This window comes from Chrysemys picta, chromosome 16 (genome assembly GCF_011386835.1).
Source record: "Chrysemys picta bellii isolate R12L10 chromosome 16, ASM1138683v2, whole genome shotgun sequence".
Lineage (NCBI taxonomy): Eukaryota > Metazoa > Chordata > Testudines > Emydidae > Chrysemys > Chrysemys picta.
This window is the reverse complement of record NC_088806.1, coordinates 22,601,909-22,620,449: the sequence shown is the minus strand read 5'-3', so window position 1 is coordinate 22,620,449 and position 18,541 is coordinate 22,601,909. Positions and strand designations below refer to the sequence as shown.

At 43.8% G+C, this 18,541-nt stretch overlaps 2 protein-coding genes across 3 annotated transcripts in view; one reads left to right on the top strand and one right to left on the bottom strand.

Annotated features, from left to right (window-relative positions):
• Window positions 1-10,930, top strand: part of NCAPD3 (non-SMC condensin II complex subunit D3) — a 46,409-nt gene extending 35,479 nt beyond the window's left edge. Inside the window, exons 25-35 of one of the 2 annotated variants that reach the window (XM_024102217.3) lie at window positions 1,447-1,584; window positions 1,944-2,077; window positions 2,247-2,446; window positions 3,132-3,242; window positions 4,188-4,355; window positions 6,053-6,213; window positions 6,533-6,666; window positions 6,822-6,899; window positions 10,354-10,428; window positions 10,525-10,585; window positions 10,680-10,930. In XM_024102217.3, the coding sequence (XP_023957985.2) occupies window positions 1,447-1,584; window positions 1,944-2,077; window positions 2,247-2,446; window positions 3,132-3,242; window positions 4,188-4,355; window positions 6,053-6,213; window positions 6,533-6,666; window positions 6,822-6,899; window positions 10,354-10,428; window positions 10,525-10,585; window positions 10,680-10,791 (1,372 nt within the window). In that variant the 3' untranslated portion in view covers window positions 10,792-10,930. Of the gene's footprint in view, window positions 1-1,446; window positions 1,585-1,943; window positions 2,078-2,246; window positions 2,447-3,131; window positions 3,243-4,187; window positions 4,356-6,049; window positions 6,214-6,532; window positions 6,667-6,821; window positions 6,900-10,353; window positions 10,429-10,524; window positions 10,586-10,679 lie in introns of both variants that reach the window. The other variant, XM_024102216.3, reaches the window with a different exon arrangement.
• Window positions 10,931-13,754: 2,824 nt separating this feature from the next.
• The window catches only part of JAM3 (junctional adhesion molecule 3), a 41,485-nt gene continuing 36,698 nt past the window's right edge, over window positions 13,755-18,541 (bottom strand). The window contains exons 8-9 of the mRNA XM_008164569.4: window positions 17,415-17,469; window positions 13,755-16,552 (exon numbers count right to left, since the gene is read on the bottom strand). Of these exons, the coding sequence (XP_008162791.1) occupies window positions 16,517-16,552; window positions 17,415-17,469 (91 nt within the window). The 3' untranslated portion in view covers window positions 13,755-16,516. The remainder of the gene's footprint in view (window positions 16,553-17,414; window positions 17,470-18,541) is intronic.

Genomic DNA, 18,541 nt, shown 5'->3' with positions numbered 1-18,541 from the left:
AGACCCTCCAGTTCAGTCCTTTAGCATTCCAGGTCCTGTCTCCCCACACTGCTCTGCCAAAATACCTTTATCTGAGCAGGCTTTCATATATTTTCCAGCATTTGAGTCCTGTTGTTCCAATTTAGCATCCTGTCCCTAGCAGCAGCAGCCATTTGGGTGGTAGCTTTGAAATGAGATTGTATTTACACATTCTCATAGTGCTCCTCCCTGTCATATCTGAGCACGACACAAACATGACTGTGTCTATCCTCACAATCCCCTTGTGACGTAGGAGATACTCTTCTTTCCATGTTCTAGATGGGACGCCTAAGCTCGGAGCAACTAAGTGATTTGCACAAGGTCACACAGAAAGTTTATGGCAAAACCAAGTATTAAACCTAGTTGTTCTGAGTTCTAGTTGAGTGCCTTAACCACAAGGCCATTTTCCTCTTCCTTCTTTTGTGTGTGGCCAAACTCCCAGTCAAACCTGAATCTCAACAGTCAACATAATCCAAGGTCACTCAGCTTGCAAAACCTTTGTCATTGTTTGTTTAAACTACTGTCTTGATCCACAACAGTATGTTCCAGACTGAGAGGAATGAAGAAGCCTTTTGTTTGTAACAGAATTTTGTAGTATCAACTCAACTAACCATTGTCCAGGCTAAAGCTGTAATTACGCTAAGTGCCTAAACCCCTTTTCAAAATGTGATGTAGGCTCCTAAATCTGCTAGGTGTGATGCTGGGTGCAGCAGTGCCTCGATACCTTTAAAAATCTGGGCCTTAGTCTCCTAAGTGTCTAAGTCCCTTTTTAAAACAGGACTTAGGCTTGGAAATCACTATAGGGCTTCTCTACTCTTACTGGAGATCAATGCGCGGCGATCGATGTCAACCGCAGATCAATCTCCCGTCGACTCCTGTACTCCACCTGAACGAGAAGCGCAAGGGGAGTCGACAGGAGAGCGTCTCCCGTTGACATAGCGTAGTGCGGACCCTGCGGTAAGTAAATCTAAGTACGTCGACTTCAACTACGTTATTCACGTAGCTGAAGTTGCGTAACTTAGATCGCTCTCCCCCTGTAGTGTAGACAAGACCTAAGAGTTATTGAAAATGTTATGCCTGGTTTATTGTTCGCCAAAGTTACTTCTCTTTCTCTCAACGGTGTTGAATTATAAATAGAAATAAACCTGCACCATAGATGCTGAAAGCTTTTCAGCACAATTCTGGATGGTGGGAAAACGGGGCTCAAAGTAAATAGTTCAGCATCTTTCTCAAGGCCCTGATGTGGGAGGGAAAGGGTTAAATGTCGTATTGAGGAAGGTTTAATTCTCTGGAGTCTGTCTCTGCCATGCCCTTTGGGTACAACACGTTGGGTTGCTGAATAGCTGCACACCTCACTATAATTCAGGAGGTGGCCTCTAGAATGAAAGAGGTTTTCTGGTGGTTCTAATTTTTCAACCCTGTATCCAGGTTTGGGGAGTTCTGCCTGGTACACTTGTTACTGAAGAGGAATCCAGTCATGTTCTCCCAACACTTCATCGAGTGCATTTTCCACTTCAACAGCTATGAGAAACACGAGAAGTACAACAAGTTCCCCCAGAGTGAGCGGTCAGTGAATATTTGGCCACCTCTCTTTGAATGTTAATGGGAGTTGCATGTGAATATCCGTGTGGTGCTGGGCATGCAGTCTTTGGGCCTGGAGCAAAGCTTTCATGGTCACTTTTTATAGTGCGCGGCAATGAAAGATAAAATCCTAAGAATAATTCACATTAAGGTAACAATACTCTGCCTTCCCCCTGGCACCTTCCATGAGAGACTTCTGAATAGAATGTGTGTGTATGTGTTATGCAGTAGGTTTCTGGACCTTTAAGGTGGCATTCAAATGTTTCTTGCCAGATTTAAAGTCTTTACTTCTGTAATTCCATGTACATGTGTTTGCCTGAGGTAAAATGTCTTTATCTACACAGGGAGAAGAATCTCTTTTCTCTGAAGGGGAAAGATAACAAAGGAAAAAGAATGCAGATCTACAGGTTCCTGCTAGAGCATTTTACAGATGAGCAAAGGTTCAACATCACTTCTAAAATCAGCCTGAACATCCTGGGTAGGGGCATCATTTTTGGCACAGAATGAGTATTGTAAAAATAAATCCTGTGATGAGCCAATTGCATCTGTTCGGCCTCTGGGTGCAGCACAGGGACCCTTCTGCCCTGGCTTATATTTAGCAGCCTGGTTCTGAGAATAAAAATCTTCCTCCTCCTGGTCTCTTACAGCATGCTTTGTGGATGGCATCCTCCCACTGGATATGGAAGCCAATGAGTTGCTCTCCGATACATTTGAAGTCCTTAGCTGCAAAGAGATCAAACTGTCTGCTATGAGATCTAAACAAGATGAAGATATCCAGCCAGTTGAGGATGAAATGGACATGGCCAATGCTGTCATGCAGGCAGCACAAAAGAAACTCATCTCACAAGTGAGTACCACTTGGCATGCAGTGGGAAGAGTGGGCACAGCACTGAATGAAATCTAAACCTGCAATTTGGGACAATCTTGAGTAAAGTGAGTGATCTATAGTAGGGACTGGCACCCATCTCCCCAGATTATACGCCCATACAGTCCTTGTGATTTGGGGACAGCTAGTGAATCTGTGCAAGCAGCAAGTGTTGCAAAATGAAAATGTCCTATAAATGAGTGCTGATTTCTGGAGGTTACCTACACTTGAACAGTCAATTTGAATTAGAATGTGCCAGCAGTTTGGCGACTAACATGTTTAAAATGATTCCTCCCTAGCTGAAGAGCCCAATTCAGACTTGGTGTAAACAGACAGGACTCCACTATAGTCAATGGGATTACACTATGGCTCAGTTTGGCGCTAAGAGACACTGACGGGTGAAGCGTTTGAAGTTAATGATAGGATTTGATGCAGCTGTCAGCAACTTGCCATTAGAATGACTGACGTGGACCAGCGTAAAAGGCAGATCACGTATTGGGATAAAGTGAAACCATCACTACGCTACGTGTATGCTCATACACACGTGGGATGTATGCACGCTAAGCTGTACTCGTTTATTGTTTAGGGGCCATTTATCTACATAAGAATGAAATGAACCATCCCTTGTTCTGTCATGTTAGGTGTTTGTGTGTTATTTAAACTACAGGTTCAGAAGAAGAACTTCATAGAAAACATCATCCCAATAATCACTTCGTTGAAGTCTTTGTTGGAACAGACTAGGATTCCAGCTCTGAGAGACCTCATGAACTATCTTCGGGTAAGGAAAGACTTGTGATTTTTCTCTCAGGCTGCGAATTTGGAAGCATGGCCAGAAGTAGAACCCCAGGTAGAGCGCTGCGCGGACTATTTTTTAATCCTGCTCCCGACCTGCCCCGCAGTATCCACTCCCACCTGCTCCTGCATTGTTGCATTTTTATCCCGCTCCCACTGCAAAAACCTTGGATCTCACAAATCCACAAGACCGATTCCCACATGCTACTAAAAATAAACAAAAAATAGTCTGTTTTTTAAATATACACACAGGGAATTCAGACACAATTTTTACCACTAAAAGAATAACACAAATCTTGCTTAAACCATGTAAAAATACTTTAACTCCTGTTATAATAGACCTCAAGTCTCTCTTTTTATCCCTTGCTTAAATTTAAGTATTAAAACCTTTCTTTTAAAAAACCCCAAACTTACTTCACATTGCTGAAATTCTATTTATGACAAACTGGTGAGTGATTTAATGCAAATTACCACCCACCCAATCCTGCCCACAACAAAGTATATTTTTCCTGCTCCCGCTATTATTTCCAGTCCTGATGCAGGGCTCTAACACCATATGAGGAGGTTTTGAAACCCAGTGAAACGTATTGTACAGCTTCGTAGGGTAAACCATTCCTTTCCTATAGCCAGGTTGTCAGGTTGCTCTGGTGGTGATGGGAATACAGATGAGGGCTGTGTACATTAAGTAAAAGGCTTCGCTCTGTGGAGTGGGCATAAACCTTCAATGTTCATAACAATGAGGAGCATTATCAAGTCATGAATCAGCAGCAGACCTCTTTGATAGACTCTCTCTTTCATTTAAACAGAAACTGTCCCAACTAGCATTTTCTGTTGGACTTTCAGAGCTATGATGTGAACATGGGCAGTAAGTGCTGGTCAGAAGAGATTTTAAGATGGGGAAGTAAAATAAATTGACTGTTGTGCCTTCCAGGAAGTGATGCAAGATTATCGGAATGAAATCAAAGACTTCTTTGCGGTAGACAAGCAGCTGGCAGCTGAGCTGGAGTATGACATGAAGAAATATGAAGAGCAACTGGCCAGGGAGAGAGAGATGGGAGAAGGTCAGACAGAGGTCATCAATGTCATGAACACAATACAGGTACTGGCTTCCACCAGAGTAAGGTGTATGTTGTAATAGCACCCAGTGGTCATACAGCTTATTGCTATAAATCATGCTACAGGACCACTGGATAATACCTGACTGTTTTTCCTGTATCTTTCTTACCACTATAGTTCCTGCTGACCAGGGCTTTATTTTTTTAGAGGCGTGAAGAGTTTTTTAAAAACCCCATCCAGACAAAAACCCTCACCTCTCACACATCCATAAATTCAAACAGATCTTACAATCTAATATACTGTATGCATTGCTCTGTACTTCCACAGTGAAAATATCACCTGTCAGTTTCAACTTCACTTTCTAGGCAATTTCAATTCCTGGTTCTCTTGTACTAGAACAATCCTGCAATGTTTGTTTGCAAGCTAGTCTCAGGTATGTAAATCCAAACCATGCACAGTGTTCATAAAATCAGAAAACTCACGAAAACCTTTGTCTACACAGCCTGAAAAGTTAGGGAGAACATTTTTGTACAAAAACCAAAAACTGCAGGTCTAACTTGAGAACATCCATTTGAACCTGCTGGCAGTGGCCAGTCCTTCACTAACTGGCAAAGTTCTTTCTCTCAATGGGTGAGGAACTGGCAGCTGTATTTCTTACAGCTCCTTCTGTGATAGGGACCTTTCTCCCTACATTACACCTTGTGAACAGAACTGTCTCTCTACTAAAGTAACTCACCCTTTGTCACGGAGTCCCCGGGCGATGCTCTGGAACTGTTCCCCACAAAGCCAGTCAGGACTTTGGGGAGCCTCCTCTCCCATGGAGCAGACTGTCTTCAGGTCAAGAAGCTCACACGGCTTCACCTCCTGGATCTCCCCTGGGAGCATTCAGCATATGCCCCTCCGTGCGCTTCCCACAGCGAGTCTGCCCAGGTGGGGTCCTGGGGAAGCCAGAGGGTCCTGCACACACCCCCACTTCGCAGTCAGACGTGACTCTTAGCCAGCCAGTAAAACAGAGGTTTATTAGATGACAGGAACCCGGTCTAAAACAGAGTTTTTAGGTCCAGCGAACGGGACCCCTCCTCCGGGTCCTTTCTGGGGCCCAGCGAGCCAGACACCCCCGTCTGCCCTCACTCCTAGTTCCCAGCCAGCTCCAAACTGAAACCCCCTCCAGCCCCTCCTTCTCTGGGCTTTGTTCTTTCCCTGGCCAGGAGGTCACCTGACCTCTTTGTTCTCCCACACCTTTAGCATCCCCTTGCAGGGGGGAAGGGCCTGGCCATTAGTTGCTAGACGACAGAGGGTCGGCCAGAAACTGAGGCACCCACACAGTATTCAGAGGAAACATTAAGAACAGTCCCACTTCGTCACACCCTTGACTAGAAATAGCTAAATTATATACATCTTCAGATGTTGTAGGTCAAGACTTGTGATGAGTGATCCTTACCGTGTCAATTTTTGGCTACATAACATGACATTTTAAAGGTGCTTGACTTTCAACTACTGCCATTGAAACTGAGACCTCTTTTAAGATGCATCAGGTTGAACACCCAGATTCACAAGTGATTTTTGAAAATCTTGGCCTGTAGATACCGCTCCTTGGCACATCTTAACCAGACACATTGTATACATAACATGATATGGTGTGTGTGTGTGTGTGTGTGTGTGTGTGAGACAGTCCTATAAATTACATGCATAAAACAATGGAATTATGGCAAACCCATTTCTCCTTCTCTTCCCTAGCAGTCCCCGAGTTCAGTGGTACTTCCTAGTGGCCAGAAAAGCAAAGCCCAATCACCAGTTGCTGGGAGACGGTCTTCGTCGTCTGGGTCTCCTGCTTCCCCTGCTCCGTTTGCGTTTACTACACCCAGAGCAGGCATTTTGAAACAGCAGCCATTTAGACCCAGGTACGCATTTCAAATTTTACAATGGGTTAGAATGGTGCTCTGCCGACGGGCATTAAGTAGTGTGTCAAGGCTCCAGAGCCATTGCATTGCCTGTCTTCTTCTCGTTGCTCAGCTCAACAATGTGAATACCAGCAGTAGTTAGACCCTGCTATTTCACCAGAGCCTTATCTTTTGTGTTCTGGGTGTGTGTGTGAGAGAGAGGTTGCTGCGGGTTTGAAAGTGAGTTGGGAGTGAGCAAGATCTTCCCTACATCTTCTCATCTGGAGTGACTTGTAGAAGGAAACCCCTTAGAGCATTTGTGGCTTCTTTTGCCCAATAGGCTGATGTCCCTGAGCACGCTTGCCATCCTGAACTCTGCCAAGAAAGCCATGGAGGCCAGTAACAAGCAGCGCAGCAAGAGTGTAGGAGGAAGGCTGCCTTCTTCTCCAGCAAGCACAAGTGACAGCAAGCAAGGTAAGCAGCCAACAGCTGGCTTTTGCACGTTGTAGAACAGGTTTAATGTGGAAGCTGGGTGGTTGTTTAGACCTCTGAGCAGGAGGTGTGGTTGTAGAACGGTCTTGGGGGAGCAGCTTTCTGTCCTTAACTTTTTCTTTTCTTATTACTTTTAGTATCTTTGTGTAGCCTAAACCAACAGTCTACCGGAGCGAACATTTCACTGGTGGGCCGAGCAATCAGTACTCCTGACCGTAAGTAACCCAACTGCATGCGTTCCAAGCTGCCCAAGAACTCCCTTCTTTGTACCAACGTAGCCCACACTGTAGTGCAGCGGTAATCAACCTTTCATTATTGGAGAGTCACTTATCTTTGGATTATTATATATCTATATTGCAGTGGTGGCCAAACGATAGAGTCTTTGAGAGCCACAGCATGACATTCTAGTGTAGAGTCAGTCTATGATAGGGCCTGTACTCCTGGCTGCTGAATGTGGGGAATGGTTGGGCCTTTTTTCTTCCAACTTCTGGGCTGCTGAGGAGGGGAGTTTCCCCTACTTGTTCCTGGCTCATCATCTGATTGGAGTGCTCCCTAGACTGACCTGCATCTCCCAGAATGCCTGTGCTGTTGCTCAGTACTGCTTCCTGTGGTCATCTTGCTCTGCTCAGAACTGTAGACTCTGAAGCATGAACAGAGTACCGCCACACTAGAAGAGATCCCTGCTAGGCATTTGCCTTCTGTTTGATGAAGGGTCCAGCTCAGGGCCCATTCGAGACCTGTTCTATCATTGAAGGAGTTGACGAGCTGCGATAGCAGAAGGATCTTTGTACAATTGGCTTGGATCTGATAAAGTGGTATTAATAACCTATGAAGTGTTCTCCGAGAGCGAGCTCTTCTCTAAATAAGAGCTGAAGTGAATGTTGGGGAAGCAATAATTTTGTTCTCAGCTGTGGATACAAGCTATGTAAACTGAAGCAGTAATGAATTGGGAGAACTCTGATACACAGGTCACTAGTACGTGTCTCTGCCCATTATGTCTGTGGCAGCTAAATTGCAGCCTCACAAAACCTGACCTTGAAAAATTTCCATTTATTGGAGCCATCTCTGATCGTGTTCCTGCGTGTTAGGCAATATCCCTTTTGTGATAATAAGACAGTTGACTATTCATTTCTTAGGACTTTAGAAGTATCCGAATGACTTACGGCAATAACCCAAATCCCTCTGATCATCTAAATGAGGCATGCATGTGCAGAGATAGTGGGAAATGTGGCAGCCCACTTCCTGTTATCCTTTTGGAGGAGACTGCTGGGGTAGTTCCTGGGCGGGCAGTACAGTTCCAGAGCCCCACTTTCGTACTGTTCATATGTACTGGAGCATGGATGCAGAAGGGACTATGAAATGTTACTGTGCTGAGCTGCCTTTCCTCTGCTCCCCTTTCCCTTTCCGAATTTCTTTAGGGCACATACTGTACCAATCGCTCTGTGTGTGGGATTAACTTCCTCCCCTTCCCCCACAAAAATAAAGGAAACTCCACCTTAACTGTAGCAATGCCAGGTGGGCTATCATTAAACAGTTTTGGCCTGATATTTAAAGTTAGGTGTGACTGATTGCCTGTCGGAATACCCCGGGTGCACACAAAGTGGGTATTCACAAATGTGCATGACCATTTAGGCAGCAGACTGGTTGCTTACATGTACAAATATCTGATCTCCATGTGCAAACCGAAGCCAAGCACAGACAACTGGTCGAATTTAATGGACAATCTGACCCTTATCTTTGTGTAGTCTCCACTCTCTTATGCTAGTTCCGTCTGTCTAGTTATCTACATCACACCAGTCCACTGTGCTATCTGAGCACTTAATGCTTTTTGCAGATAAGATGATGACTCCTGGGATGCTATACAGAGCCGAAATCTTTTCTTCATCGACTGCATGTCTGTCTCGGGGGCTTGCGCTGCTGCTCCACTTAAGAGCCATATGCTGTGAAATGGGGAGAATGTTAATCCCCAGTGGCACCAGGCCTAAAATCCTGCTTTGTTTCCTGGCAGCCTGTGCCCTCAGCGGTGACACAAGCTGTACAGTGCGTTATCGCTGCTTCAGTTAAGCTGTACTGAGGTGTCTGCATGATGGCACTGGGCCTTGGTGGTGGTTAGAGGATCAGAGGAGAACGTTTTTCTTTCCCCGGTCTATCATTTGTAAAACTCCTGCAGATGCAGTTCTTTGTAAATCACTTCTGACTCTAGATGTTGAGAGATTGGATCTCATCCCTGTATCTTGTGAGACTCTCGTCTGGCCAGCAGATCAGTCTCTGTCACCCTTGGGTCTTTCTCTCCTCTATTGTTTGCTCTCAACAGTGAAAATGGGTAAGAGGGCCTGGGAGAGAATAGACTACTTCACTCTGGCATGTACATGCAAACACCAGCAGTAAAGCTACATGATATATGGAGAGCTTCAATAAAAATGGAGTGCGGAAAGAATAGCTGGTGGTGATTCTGTTTGCCATTTCTTTCTCTCCCTCTTGTACTAAAAGCTGTAGCATGCAGTAAAATGAGGCAGGTGTAGTCATTTACCATATGTGAAAACCACGTTACCTTAAGATAAGGCTTTCGCTGCATAAAGTCAGGAAATTCAGAGGCCAGTCTCACAAGAGTCAAAAGCCAATCCAGGCAAGATAAATAATAAAGCTGGACAACAATGGCTTGCCTTGGTGATTCCCCGATTATGGCCAAAGGCAGCTGGATTGTGGGGTCCTAAGGGTACCAGACAGCGAGTCGGTACCCTGAGAGGTCAGAGACAGCGTCTGTATGCTCGATGCAGTGGGCTTAGGAAGCATACAGGAAGGATCCTGTGTTTGGATTCAAACGCAGCAGTCTGGTGAGTGTCCAGCAGGGGGAGCTCGACCAGGTGTGAATGAGGTGGTGTGGATAAGCAGTTGTAGATTTAAGGAAATGAGAACTCTCTAGTAGCCCCCAAAGAATGGAGGTTCCTTCAAGTCTAATAGTGAAAAACAGATTATCATGAACAAGTGCATGTGGGTTACCTTGAAGATTGAGGAACAGATTTGCATTCTATACTTCCAAGACAAGAGGGCAGCTGGTGCTTTTAGAATGGCCTTGAATGACCAGTTCTTTGGCTTCCTGCTAGATAGACTTCCAAGGCTTAGTGTAGAGATCTACTGTAGGAAATGGAGGTGTTCTGCTAATGCTGCTAGCTTCCTATTAACAACTCTTCACACCAACTTGAACTTAAGGGTTTTTTCCCCTAAATATTAAAGAACAAGTTGTATGGGGTAGTTAGGCTTTTAGCTAAACATCTACCAAGTTGTATTAATTCACTTGGCAATAAGTACCTCTATCCTCCTCCTGAAGCACATGCAAACCTAAAAATCCTATCACAGACTATGACTTCACTACCTGGAAGGGATCGGGATTTGCCTTGTTTAGGGTCATTGATGCCGTTCCTACTCCCAGGCCCACAGTGTGAAGGAAATTTTTGCAGAAGTGCTATCAGTATTAGGTATAAACTTGACTGTGGGCAGTGAGGATGACCAATCTCGTTGCATTGCCTTTATTCTATGTAAAAGATGAGCTGATACCTGGTTCAGTGGGCCAGAAAGAAGCATGCATGCTTGTTTGAGTTGGGTATGAAGGGATTGTCTTGCCCTATGGCTGTAGTACAAGCTGACTGCTGATCTGTGTGTTTCTTTCAGAGACTGTTGATAACTTGACCTTTGGGGCTGGGGTCAGTTTCATCAGCCTGACGCGCACACCTGCTTCAGCTCAAGGCAAGTTATTTTCATGCTCCTAACTTTTAAAATAAAACCAAACCAAAAAAAAAGAGGCTCACATGTGCATGTTTAACTTGTAAATGTCGCTTGCAGAAAAAAACGGATCCCAAGATCAACAAAAAGATGTTCTCTGTCTGACGTCACCTGATAAGCCGTAAGTTCAACCCAGGCCTTAGCTACCAGTGCTATAGGTAATACTAGTGTCTTTTTAAAAATAAACCAACAATCATTCTGTTTCCTTTCTGTAGAGGGCCCCTGCCTCGTCCGTGGAAGGTAGAATCTCCATCCAGGAGAAAAAGCAGCCCAACTGCAAGTCTAAGGAGATCCCTGCGGAAAGCTCCCCTGAAACCAGCCAACTGATACTTCCCCATCCATGCACTGTGTAGTTCCAAAACGCTCTTGTATAGACCCTTCATCATGTTGACCATGAACTGTTCCTCTTCCCTCTAAAGTTATAATTATGGATCATTGTGTGTACAAGTGTCCCTCCTTACCCCCCTCCATTTTATTTGTTTTTATATATATTTTTATATATATATAATATATATACACACACACACGTTTGCTTTGATTTATAAACTGGAGCAGTTAATAACGTTCTTTGCTGTAGGATAACTGGGAGTGCCAAGAAGCTGTAGTATCTAGTGATGGCTGACTATTCACCGCACAGGACTTATGGCTTGTCCATTTTGAAACATAAGTCTGTCTTGGCCATAAGCTCTAGCCCATTGTACGTAAGTGCAGCCATTAGGAATACTGGCTTGGTTGAACCTGGTATGTTTGTCACAGCTTGTTACCTTACATGACTGGAATGGCTATTGGCTTAAATCATTCCCTTGGTGTCATGCTGTCCCCTGTTCATAATATACTAGTTTCCATATTTTCTACAAATCTAGAATAGCTTGACACTGCCATACCTGCAAATCTGATACAATTGCAAGTTATTAAGGATTTATGTGTAATGAAAGGTCCAGTCTATGTGTATATATAGCCTTCCTTTTCTTTCCTAAATGGAATATTTCCACTCTTGGACCAAGTTCTTATTTCCAGCTGTTCCAATTTTATGAAAAATAAATGTTTAAAGAACAAATTCCACCCACCTCTCAGCTTTTCTTGCTTTGAAAGAACCAAATTATTTTCTTCTGTAAATCTCTAGCCTTACCGCATTCACCTTATTTCTTGCCCACTGCTTTCGTCTCTTCCATGCCTATGTTGAAGCTCCACTGTTCTGACTGTCACCCCAACAGCCGGTGGGCTCATCCATATAAATACTTGAATTCCTGTGGGATCCCCACCCATTAGAGCAGCTGCTTGCAGCGTCCAAATCCTTACTGTCACCCATTCTCGGGGCTGGTATATATGACAGCCAAATAAAGCCTCTACCACCAGCCGGCTGGTGTGACTTACGCATGCATTCGATGCAGCTGTTGGCACAGCAGATTTTGAACGTGATCTTATTCATTTTACTGATAGCAGGTTCTGAGTATTTTACTGAGGAAGGTAAATCGGGTTGAATTGTAATGCTCAGTACAAAAAAGCCACTTTGTTCTATGCAAAACACTAGTGTTAATGCTGGAACTGCAGTTAAGGTTGAAAGCCCACCCTTCTTGGTGCCCAGGCATAAGTGACTGAGATCTTCCAATGCTCAGCTTCAAAACTACTGCACTTCCCTGGCATTATGTAACTTGTTCTGTAGCTCTCAAACTCTAGAACTTAAGTGACGATGCATTTCGCGACAACCCTCCATAAGTATTTACTTCTGTGCTAATAAGGGAAGGGTTGCTCCAGCACAAAAGGAAATTGAACAACTGAAAAGGGAGAGGGGCAAAATTCAACTTCCATTTTAACCTTACCAATACTGTGGTTGCTCCCAGGATTCTTCTTAAAGAACTTCAAGTGGGGTAAAATCTTAATCTCAGAATTAATGTAGCAAGATGTATAGGGCGAGTTCAAGTGGTTTTGAATGAAGGAATGGCTAACTATGACCACTTCCTTTTTCATTCTATCCTACTTACATCCCTCCACCCCAGTTAACTAGGTATACTGAACAGTAAGACAGCAGTGAGTTGGTAATTATACGAAGTCTAGTTCAAATATAAAACTCTTCAGGGTTTTCTTGAATTGTCTTGTCCTTGAACAGAAACAGGTATAGCCCATCAGGCAAGGCTCCATCTCTTCTCGAGAAGAAATGGGGGTGGAAGAACTTCCCACAATAAACCAACTGATTCACAGATTGCTAGATTCTAGGACTGGAAGGGACTTCGAGAGGTCATCGAGTCCAGTCCCCTGCCCGCATGGCAGGACCAAATACTGTCTAGACCATCCCTGATAGACATTTATCTAACCTACTCTTAAATATCTCCAAAGATGGAGATTCCACAACCTCCCTAGGCAATTTATTCCAGTGTTTAACTACCCTGACAGTTAGGAACTTTTTCCTAATATCCAACGTAAACCTCCCTTGCTGCAGTTTAAGCCCACTGCTTCTTGTTCTATCCTTAGAGGCTAAGGTGAACAAGTTTTCTCCCTCCTCCTTATGACACCCTTTTAGATACCTGAAGACTGCTATCATGTCCCCACTCAGTCTTCTCTTTTCCAAACTAAACAAACCCAATTCTTTCAGCCTTCCTTCATAGGTCATGTTCTCAAGACCTTTAATCATTCTTGTTGCTCTTCTCTGGACCCTCTCCAATTTCTCAACATCTTTCTTGAAATGCGGTGCCCAGAACTGGACACAATACTCCAGTTGAGGCCTAACCAGCGCAGAGTAGAACCGAAGAATGACTTCTCGGGTCTTGCTCACAACAGACCTGTTAATACATCCCAGAATCACGTTTGCTTTTTTTTTTGCAACAGCATCACACTGTTGACTCATATTTAGCTTGTGGTCCACTATAACCCCTAGATCCCTTTCTGCCATACTCCTTCCTAGACAGTCTCTTCCCATTCTGTATGTGTGAAACTGATTTTTCCTTCCTAAGTGGAGCACTTTGCATTTGTCTTTGTTAAACTTCATCCTGTTTAACTCAGACCATTTCTCCAATTTGTCCAGATCATTTTGAATTATGACCTTGTCCTCCAAAGCAGTTGCAATCCCTCCCAGTTTGGTATCATCCGCAAACTTAATAAGCGTACTTTCTATGCCAATATCTAAGTCGTTAATGAAGATATTGAACAGAGCCGGTAAGTATTTACATGTTTTGTAACACCAGTTTAGTTCTTTGTAAGTCCCCAACTGAAATAAACAAGCAATCTGTCAGAAAAGAGAAGGAATCTTTCACCCGTTACATTGAATTCAAAGCAAACACAGGTTAGGATAAATATGAATGTAAAAAACCAACAACACAAGGATACTTTAATAGCTTGATATGTATGTAAAACATTCTTGGCAAAGTTAAATGTAATACATTAGTACAAACCTATAGATTAAACTATTTACAGCGAGTTCTGTAAATCAAATCTGACGAGCTATGTCTTGGAGGTCGGGGGGGGAAGGGTCCCTTCATCCCAGTAGAGATGCCACTGTCACATTTTTAGATCTGAAAAATAAATATCTATTCTTCAGCATGCAAAGAGTCTGCAAGCTGAGAAATCCTGCCTTCGGCAGAAGGCCAAGTGTCAGACAGTGCTCCCCATAGTGCCAGAAGCTAGCTTGACTCTAAGCTTTTTCCTCTCTCCCCATCTTAATGTTCTATAAACAGCACAGAAAAGGAGTAGTGGATAAAACTGGAGGGTAAAGGAGTGTCTTTAAGTACCCTATTGTCATGTTGACTACAGGACAACATGCAGCCAGTGGACAGGAATACCTAGTTTTGGGTGAAGAGCACATCTTAAAGGTAACCATAAATCAATTGCAAGGTGTCACTACTCTCTGGAGCGCACACAGGTATTGCTACCCCATCTTTATCTCCATCTATGATAGCAAAAGGAGAAAGTGGTGGGACTATGTTTAAATAAATGCAGCAATGGCATGTCCAGCAAGGCCCCAAAATCACTCAATAGGTGGTGAAAAGTCCAAGGCAGATTAATACAGAACACAAAAAAAATAACACTGACAGTCCAAATTGTCAAGTATTCAAAATACTGTATGCATCAAAAGTTAAGACAACTCCATTTATATTTGAAATACAAGAACACTAAATTATGCTACATTAAAAACCATTCTTCAACCACAGCACTGAACTGCTCTAGTGTTGCATCTAACTATCATATTTAACATTTGCCCAATGCCATAAGTGTACATTTCTGAAGAACAAGGAATTCTAAATGATCCCTTAAAGCCAAGAAAGTGGTAGCGTCTACCAGCTGAAGAAAAGTTGCAGCTAACATCTTGAGAGCACTTTTGGGTCAAGCTTTTTGCTTTCACAACTCCAGAGATGTTTTCCCCGCTTGCTATGCAATCTCAAAATTCTGAAGAGATGGTGTAGCTGCCGCCGAGTTAGAATGAATTTAGAGAACTTGCAGAGAGATTTATTGTCTTCAACCATTAGTCACTCTGTCACCTGGTCAGAACTTAATTCAAAAACTTTCACAGGATATTTCTTGCAAATAAGCATTGGTCTTTTGCAAGAAACTAGTAATTTGAAATATAAAATTGAATAGCTCCCGCCTTAAACTTACAAAAAGGATCCCTGAGTGACTATGTTCTATGTCCTATAAGACCTCTCTTGGGAAGGAAAACGTTGAACTAGCTTCGGAGAAAGAGGCTGCTTCTCTGTACACAGTTTGTAAAGTTGCTTGTGCTGCATTCTGCAATAATACTGATCTGCTCCGACAGTGCCGTGCTGTAGCAGCATTTGAGCTCCTGGCTGCAGTTTAAAAAAAGACTTGTTTCTAAAAAAATAGCGACATTATTTAACACTGTTGGCATAACAACATATTTACATTTTAAATAGAAATGTTACCTTGGCTGAAGTAATCAAAATACATCTTTGCAAAAATTTAGAATGCAGAATTCTACAAAATCAACTGGGTCTGTAGAAAAGCTTGAAAGCGTCTCGGTACCATTGTGGGAATCAGCCCATGAGCGTGGTTTTGGCTTTAAATTTTATAAAAGGGATATCTTAATGCTAAGACACTCTGCCTCCAGGATCCAGAATCGTAAAAATATTTAAATAGCTACACACCAGGCAAGCCTGCTTTGTGCAAACTGGAGTTAAGTTACCTGCATATAGTGAGTATTTTATGTAAAACTGAACAAAAGCCATCCTTTTGGATTAATGCTGTACAGGTGGAAAAAACAGAATTCACCACTGCTGGCAAAAGGGCTGCGAAATTTAAACCAGTTAGTTGCTTGTCCTAGGTCTCCACCCATCACTGTGGGTTTGACTCAGATTCTGACTCTGCACCTGCAGAACCAAATCCTGATTGGGATCCACAAAAATCAAACATTTGAGGCCAATGCTACATGCTCAACAGGGGCCAGCTAGTGAGATCAGTAGCCTGCATGGCTCATGCTCAGGGGGGGCCCTGCAGGATTGATAGGATAGCAGTTCTATCAGCTCAGCCTAGCAGACCTTTAAAGATAAAATGATACGAAGGGCAGGAAACCCTCACTGGCGTAGCTGGCAAGAGCCCAGTACAGTTACAACTGTAAATGTTGCCAGCCAGGCTCAGGCACTGCGCAGCTAAGCGGAAGGTTCTCCCCTTTTGTGGATAAATCTTATTTAGAATCTATTGCCACATCAGCACCTTTTGTCTATCAGGTCAAGATGCCCATTTACCTAAAGCTTCTCCCCTGTTTGGCTTGGACATTCTGGCTGTGTATCTGCACCACCAGGAGAAGGCAATTCCATGAGCATCTGTAGCTCAGAAGGCTATGGCTGTGGAGGGGAATGCTCAGTCTTGGAAAGGGTAACAGCTCCCCCATAGCGCGAGGAGAGATGTAAGTGGTCCAGGTGATATCTCTGGGGGAGGAAAAAGTCTGGTTCGGAGTGAGTTGTTAACTTTGGCAAAAGAAAGTCAAGTTTGTGTGTTTCTAAACTCTTCCAAGCACACTTTGTTCATCTGTTTGCTCTTGCTTTGAGTTCCTGGAGGATGTATTTCCATACTTGTTCTGGCTGCTTTGCAGTATCCTTTTGGCATCTCAAATAACAAATGACGATTTGTGTCTGAAGTCGCCCTGCAATTAAAAAGTGAGGTGGGTAGCAACATTCCCCAATGGTGTCCAGGCACCTCTTCTTGCCCACTCTCCCCAACCCAAATATACCCTTGCAAAACAGGTGCCATTTGTGTAATCTTTTTTTTTCCCCAAGAGTCCTGTCTGGGCCCCACTATCTGATTCTATCCCATAGAAGCTGGTAAGGACAAGCGTCCACCAGTAATACCCAGCTCCTAACATCTCCTCACAGATGATCCCATCCACTGGAATGAGGAAGATTTCCCCCCCCCACCCCACTGCTTCTTCACGGTTTCTCTGCTGCTAAGAAGTTTAGGAGACGCCTCTCCCTGACTGGTGAGCAGTTCAAATCCTGAGATGTAAATATGCTAGTCTCTTACATCGTCAGTATCAACTGTCTGCTTAATCCAGGAAAGCCCATCCCAAGGGAGCAGTCAATCAGCTGCTTAAGGTAGAGCAGAGCTGTATTGGATACATTGGGGGTCAGTCCCCGAAGACAGTCAGTTGCCTAGTCAGGGTGTCCTCTTGGACAGACTTGACTAATATAATACAAGTGATTGATAAAGCCATAATCCATTCTCAGGTTTAAACAGCATCATTCACGGGAGGGAGCCTAACTCCCTAGAGTGTGTAAAAGGACTAAACCTTTCCCAAGGAAATGACTCGGCTGTTGTCCTTCCTCTTAGTCCTAGGTCCTCACTTCACAAGTTGTGTCCAACCCACGCTTAAAGAAATTCTGCTCTGGAGAGTGACTATGGGCCCTAGGTGGTGTGTGATTCCTGAGCTGGGCGGCTCTTCACCAGCCTCTTCAGAGATCTAAAAGGAAAGATGTCCTGTGCTCGTCGTTTCCCTCCCCTTAGCTTACCTCGTCGTCTGTCTGGATATAATTAACACCATCTGGTTTTGCTGGAGTCTTGTAGCTGAAATAAGGGGAAACAGATCTGATTCCTGTGATGATGGGATTTCAGGTGGCAAAGCAGAACTGTTTATTATTAGTATTATTTTTATATTTTATTTTCTTATATTAATTGATTAATATTTGAGGAGGGGGACAACTAAAGGTATTTTCGTCAAAATGAGAGCTGACCTGGCGCAACTAGCTCTGCTTAAAGCCAGGCCTTGACGTTTCCCCCACTCAAAGCAGCTGGGCTTTCCCCATCAACTACAAACCCCCTACAGGAGCATTTCTTCAGGGAGGGGAAGGTGCCAAATGTATCCACCCAGGCTACGCTTCTGACCGCAGGAACTGTGAAAAGAGTTAAATAGTTTTCCAGCCTCTCCTTCTGGTCACTGTAACATCATTTCCTCTGATAATTGCTATGCAGTTAATTTTAAACCCTTGATTGCCTGCTGGCAGGTTTACTGCTAATCCTTTGATTGTGCAGGGTTACAAGAGCTCCACTTGTTTTGTCCAGCAGAGGAATCTAAACATTCATATTTAAAGTCCAGCTTCCCCAGCATGCGTCCACTTAAAATCATATTTAAATGGAGGGGTTGGGGCCTCTAGCAGACGGGGAGGAGGCTCTTGTTGAAATGCGACACTGAACTAGGCCAATCCAGCTTCCATCCGAGGTTACCCAATCCCTGAAAGAAGCTCAATATTTGACTAAAATGTCATTCTGTTTCTGATCTTGGAAGCTATTTATAGTCTGACCCTTTGGCTCCCATAATGCTGCAGTCTTAAATGCGCCGCACTGTTCAAGAACACAAGTCCTCATTGATGGGATCAACTCAGAAATGGCCGTTTTAATCCCAAATGTAAGTGCTGGGATGTACCCAGTAAGACGTGCTTTCCGGCCTGGGACTGCTCTCCCTCACACATTTTCTGAGTATGTCCTGATGCTTGTACTGATTACACAATGAGCTCTGCTCAGTAAATCCCTGACTTCTAAATGCCAGCAGCATGTGACCACAGGAAGCATCTGCCAAGCTACTGCATAAATACAACTGTGGGATGGTTGGGAATTAGCAGGGCTAAACCCCTGTCTCTGT